At 38.8% G+C, this 6,000-nt stretch overlaps 1 protein-coding gene across 1 annotated transcript in view; it reads left to right on the plus strand.

Moving 5' to 3' along the window:
- The window catches only part of GABRG1 (gamma-aminobutyric acid type A receptor subunit gamma1), a 68,838-nt gene extending 63,038 nt beyond the window's left edge, over positions 1 to 5,800 (plus strand). Inside the window, exons 8-9 of the mRNA XM_054382798.1 lie at positions 57 to 268; positions 5,522 to 5,800. Of these exons, the coding sequence (XP_054238773.1) occupies positions 57 to 268; positions 5,522 to 5,800 (491 nt within the window). The remainder of the gene's footprint in view (positions 1 to 56; positions 269 to 5,521) is intronic.
- The last annotated feature ends 200 nt before the right edge of the window (positions 5,801 to 6,000 follow it).

A 6,000-nucleotide genomic window follows, 5' to 3' on the forward strand; every position in this document is an offset into this window, starting at 1 on the left:
CAATATGATTGGATTATTTATTCACTGCCTCCCTTCTCCCTGTCTTTCTCCAACAGGCATTACAACAGTGCTGACCATGACAACACTGAGCACAATCGCTAGGAAGTCACTCCCAAAGGTTTCCTACGTGACAGCAATGGACCTTTTTGTGTCAGTTTGCTTTATTTTTGTCTTTGCTGCCTTGATGGAATATGGCACCTTACATTATTTTACCAGCAACAGAAAAGGGGATAAAGGAAAAGAAAAAAAGGCAAAATCTAAGCCATCGGTAAGTTTAGCAAAACAAGAAGGGAAAAAAAGAAAAGTCATGCTCTTCCTTGTAGCATCTGATCTTGAGAGACTGGTTCTTGAGTAGGAGGGTTCAAATCTAATCAGTAATATTTATGTTATAGTTAATTTTTTTTTGTTTTTTTGCAGTTTGGTGCTTGCTTCATTTTCTGTCAATACTACTAATGGGCACAGGTTTGAGATCATTCCACTCAGAAGCTAAAGAGAACACAAAAGTCTCAGCTAGGGGGTGGTTGGGGATAATACTCCATGCTTCCATGCTGTGTCCAAGCCCTTGAGTTTTCTAGAGCTGCCCATGGAGTGTGTGCCCATTTGTCTCATCACAGGGCCTTTGAAAACAGCACCTGGCAGAAGCTAAAGATAAGAATGTAGCAGTAGAGCTAAGGTAAATGGACTGAAGGTATGAGAATTATTTAGGATCTGCATCACCTAACTTGTGCCTTACCTCAGTATCTCTGCAGGGGGAAAAAAGTGTTTATTATTGGTCAATATTCTGATTCCCTTCCACTTCAGAAATTTGACTTTAACTCTCTGTTTTGTCATTTACGTCCATCTTTCTTTCCATAAAGTGAACCCTTTCCTGTTACAAGTTGATGTTTGCAGGGTGTGAATCCTCACACATCCCCAGGAACAAGAATTATTCATTTTTAAGAGGCTTTCTGTTCTTCTAGTAGTACTAGTGGACCTTCCAAGGAATCTGTTGTTGAAAGTCAGTATAAATAATGAAAGCTAATCTTCAATGTTGAGGTAAAGGCATCAAATATCTTATGAATTCAACACTAGTCTTAATATCTTGAGGCTTGATTGTAGGTAGTTATATTTTTGACACAGTAAGAGGAAGGACAATGTTTACAAAGCTCTCTTCCAGATCATTTTGTTGAAGGAAACTGGAGCATAACTGAATCATATCAGTTGCCTTTTCTGGGGGAAGGCTGAGTGTCACCTGTGTAAGATGAAACAGAAATAGAAATGAAATTACAGAAAGGAAGATACAGAAATGGAGAAAGCCTGCTGTGAATCTTATCCATTCTGCAGCTAGTGTTAGCTCCCTTGTTGAGCAGAGCTGCTATGGGAGGCTGTCTGAATATCAGGGAAATGAGAACCCTTGCTTTTCCTTATGGTGAGCTGGCCTGAGTGGATCAGCTGTGCATTTCATACTGCCCTCTGATGCCTTGGTTGGATCTTAAGGGAATCCAACACTGCCAAGAGAACTGGAAAATCTAAACCCCAAACCCCCTTCCTCTTAGTGATGGAAGCCAACGTGGGCACAAAGGACAGGATGGAAAACAGGCTTTGGCAGGGGCCACAGCTGAGCAGTGAGGATAAAAGGTAAGAGAGGCTGCAGAATTTGGAGGGCTTCCCAGTGCCTGCATAGCAAATTAAGTTCTAGGTTGTTGCAGCGAGGTCTCAACAACACTTAGGGAACAGGGAGCTGAAACAGACCTACTCTCAGCATGCACAACAAAGAGAAAAGGGAGAGTGGAGAAAATGCTGTTTATTCAAAGCAGGGAAATATTGAAGATCAGGTGCTGGCAGATCAAAAGCCATTGAAGTGGTTTGCAACTAGGCTCTGTTGAATGGAGTAACAAGACTTTTGAGAACCTGTTCACATAGCAGCCATTTGTGCAGCAATCTACCAAGTGAGCGGAGATTTTTCGGTGCATTATAGCAATTTAAAAGGCAGAATAATGGTGAGACTGAAACTGTGACACTGGAGAAACAGCTGGAGTTTGGACTGAGATTAAAATGAGTAATAGAATACTCAGCACACTCTTCAGTTGTGTTTTGCTGTATTCTTACAGCACACTTTTTGTTTCTAAGTATTAAAAGCTAATCATCTTTTCACATGGAATTCTTTGAACACGTTTCAGCACATTATGACTAGAAGGCCACATTAAAGAAGAGATTACTCTTAAAATTAACAACAAACCATGGAGGAGATTAAATTTAATGTACTTAGATGCAAAGATTATAATTTGATAAATAGGTTTTTGATGTTTTGTAAAAAAGCTATACAGTTTCTTGTTCCAAATAGAACAATTAAAGAAGCTATCTGATTAATGGGAAGTCATACAATTACAAATCCTTTTTTAATTCTTTTTTTTTCTCCTTTATCTTTGTCAAAGACTTCTATTAATTCTTTTTTTTTTTTTTTTGCTCTTGTAGTTATAGATATGTAACTCAAAAAACCCAGTTTCATTAAAATAGTCAATTTAATTCCTTCTGAAGAGTTCTCATTTGCAGATTTTTTTTTTTTTTTTGCTTGGAAAACTTTCCTTCCTTGCATCTTCTACTTCTACTGCAAAATACAGTATTATTCCAGGAAAATACAATATTATTATACTGCAAAATACAGTATTATTCCAGGAACTGATGGCATTAAGGTGAAAGAAGTGATCTTGTGAAGAAATGCTGGAATTTAACAAGTGATTACAGCACTTTTATCTTACAAGATATGTGCTGGCATCATTCAAGTAAGATAGTAGGAACTGGCCTATGTAAATCCACATTAGTAAGGGTAATGAGTTTGGGTAGGAAGGATTAAACTTAATTAGTTGTGGATCTTGTGCTGATCACCTGCAGTGAATGCATCACCTTTTGTACCTGTATTAGTGCTACTACAGAATAATTTGCCTTTGAGCCTACCAGAGTGCATTTTTAAATGCTGCTCACTCTCTTTGGGGTTCTGTCTCTAGTTGGCATATATATCATATGCTGCTGGAGCTACATGTTATTAATTTATTTTTTAAGGCTCTGCCAGTTGATGTAAGGTCATTTTCCTGTGAGGAGTTGGTCTTTTGTCCCTTTTTCTTTCACATTGTCTCTTACACACATTTAGGTAGTCAGTCCTGTAAGACCACACTGCATTTCTTCTTCTTTCAGGCCATCACTTCAAACCTTTAATCAGCAGCCAGCTTCAGTCTGTGCTGGTGAAAGGAGCAGTGAAAAGCAGCACTGTTAATTTTTTTTAACTCCTCCTATGGTGTTCCTGAGTTGAGGGCTTCTGCTTTACCCCACCAGCAGAAATTAATCATGCCATGAACCTTAACACTGGAAGAACAGAGTCAGAGAACTCTTGTAAAGCCAGAGGAGGTGTGAGTCAGAGCTAAGTATTTTCCTCTATATACCTGCAACATAAAATACTGATTTTTGTAAGTTAAATAAAAGCAATTTGAGCTTACTACTTGTTTAATAAAAACAAGCCTTGCTTGTAACACCTCAAATGAATCTAGAAGCATATAACTGCTGTGCCTTAGTATTGGCAGTGTTTTATCATAACTGAAAAGAATAATGAGGTCCTTTAAGATGATAATTAGCTCCCTAGGTCATCATGCCTCAAAAAAAAAAAAAAAAAAAGTGTTGAACCAGCAGTCTGTGTGAAACTTCCTCTGGTAAAGACAGTGATTAAATAAAGCTGTTTGAGAAGGTGGTAGAAAGAAAACTGCACTGCTTTAACATCACCCCTTGAGATGCTGAGTAAAACGTCCCTGCAGTGGGAGAATTCCTGCTTAACAAAGTATAGAGATTTATGTGCTGGCCAAAGTAATTCCCTGGAAGTGGGACAACAGGGCTCTAAAACATAACAAGAAGCTCAATGATGTGAATTCCTGGTTTTAATTTTTAAATACTTTTTTTTTCGTTGCCTGTTATGTAGAATTGTTTAAGTGAGATTCTTCTCTATGCTTCAGTCCTGACTCAGTTCTGGATGCAGCCTTTCCTGCTGTGTTTATTCCTTACATGACAAAATATGGGCATGATAGGAAAAAAAAAAAGAGAGGGAAATGCAAGAGTAGTGTTGCTATAACCCTGTCTTTGCTCTGAAGATTTTTAGAATAGGTGCCAAAGGTCAGGTTGGGGGTAGAGTGTTGAAAGAAAGAGGATTATGGAGTAATTTTTAAAGGCTACGAGGTTTAGAAAGGGGGGAAAAAAAGGACAGATGGAGAATGTCTTTTGAAGAATTCAGAAAAACAAAGGTGAGGAGTGAAAAACTGCATGGAAACAAGGAAAGAGGGAAAGATGGGCTGTGGCAGTGCAAATAAAAGGAAGGTGAAAAGGCAAAAGTTGCAAGAAGGGGAAGAGCAAACAGAGTCTGTCCTAGGCAATGAGGCATGCCATCTTTTCCTATGAAAATTATGAACCTTAACATCTATTACACTGAGGATTTACCAGGTTGCAAGAGGGTTGAATTATGCCCATGGAAAGTAAAACTGAGAATTAACAGCTGAATTAATCAGTTTCACTGGCTTGAATGATACTCTGCTCTGGATTCTTATGTCTTGTTTCTAAAAGCAGGACATATTTAAGGATTTAACATCACAGAATTAGATGCCATAGCCTGGCCTTATGTGTCTTCACCAATGATGCTGTACTAATCTTATTAGGTTATTTTTTTTCCATTGGTGAAATTGTATCTTCCAGAAACATGACCATTCTCATTCCAAAGATGCTAAATGATGGGAGAACCATCATTCCCTTGGTAGGGATGCTTATGGAATTGCTTGTGACCCCATTGTCAAGCTGTGTCTGACCTCAAAATGTTCCTTTGTGTTGTGTAGATGGGATCAGCTCACCCTGTCTGTGTAACTAATTATCCACTATTCCCAAATCCCAGCACAACCCAGTTTTCACTCTGGCAGGTGAAAATCATTTGTGATCTTTTGCCTGCATGAGCTAATTATATACAGCAGTTCCTAATGCACCAAGATCCCCAAACAGTTTTTCTTTAACATTAGAATTTCTGTACATTACTGAAGGTGCTTGTATTGTCCTTTGCTATGGAAAGCCTTTGGAAATTCTTCAAGGATAAAAAAAAAGAAAAAAACAAAACCAAACACCACAACCACAAGACTGTTTCTCTCTTTCCCTTTTCCCTTTTCCCTTTTCCCTTTTCCCTTTTCCCTTTTCCCTTTTCCCTTTTCCCTTTTCCCTTTTCCCTTTTCCCTTTTCCCTTTTCCCTTTTCCCTTTTCCCTTTTCCCTTTTCCCTTTTCCCTTTTCCCCTTTCCCCTTTCCCCTTTCCCCTTTCTTGTTTTTTTTCTTCGTCTTTCTTCGTCTTTCTTCGTTTTTCTTCGTCTTTCTTCGTCTTTCTTCGTCTTTCTTCGTCTTTCATCCTTCTTCCTTCTTCTTCCCTGTGTATTTGCTTATTTGGTTGTTTGTGTTTTTTTTTTTCTTGTTGCTTTTCCTTTGGATTTGCTTTGGTTTGTTGTTGTGTTATTTTTTTTTCCCTTTTCGAAGAGACCGCCTGCAATTGCCGTTCGACCGGGATCGACACTAATTCCAATTAATAACATTAATCATCTCCCTGAACGTGATGATGATTATGGATATGAGTGCCTAGAAGGGAAAGACTGTGCTAGCTTCTTCTGTTGTTTTGAAGACTGCCGCACAGGATCTTGGAGGGAAGGAAGAATACACATCCGCGTCGCAAAAATTGACTCTTACTCTCGGATCTTCTTCCCAACTGCCTTTGCGTTGTTCAATCTTGTTTACTGGATTGGCTATCTCTACCTATAAGTTTCAGAGGTTGGGCAAACTCAGAAAACCCACAACCCAACACCACAACATGCTAATTGAACATGCTAATTAACGCTTTTCAGTGAGCAGGCAATGATTAGAACTGGTCCAAAACGACTCGAGCTGCTTGGATGATGAAAAACAAAATTGAGGCAATGAGAGGGAATAGGGTGATGTAGTCTCCCTCTTGTGATCAAGCA

The sequence above is a fragment of the Indicator indicator genome, chromosome 8 (genome assembly GCF_027791375.1).
Source record: "Indicator indicator isolate 239-I01 chromosome 8, UM_Iind_1.1, whole genome shotgun sequence".
In the NCBI taxonomy this organism is placed as follows: Eukaryota; Metazoa; Chordata; class Aves; order Piciformes; family Indicatoridae; genus Indicator; species Indicator indicator.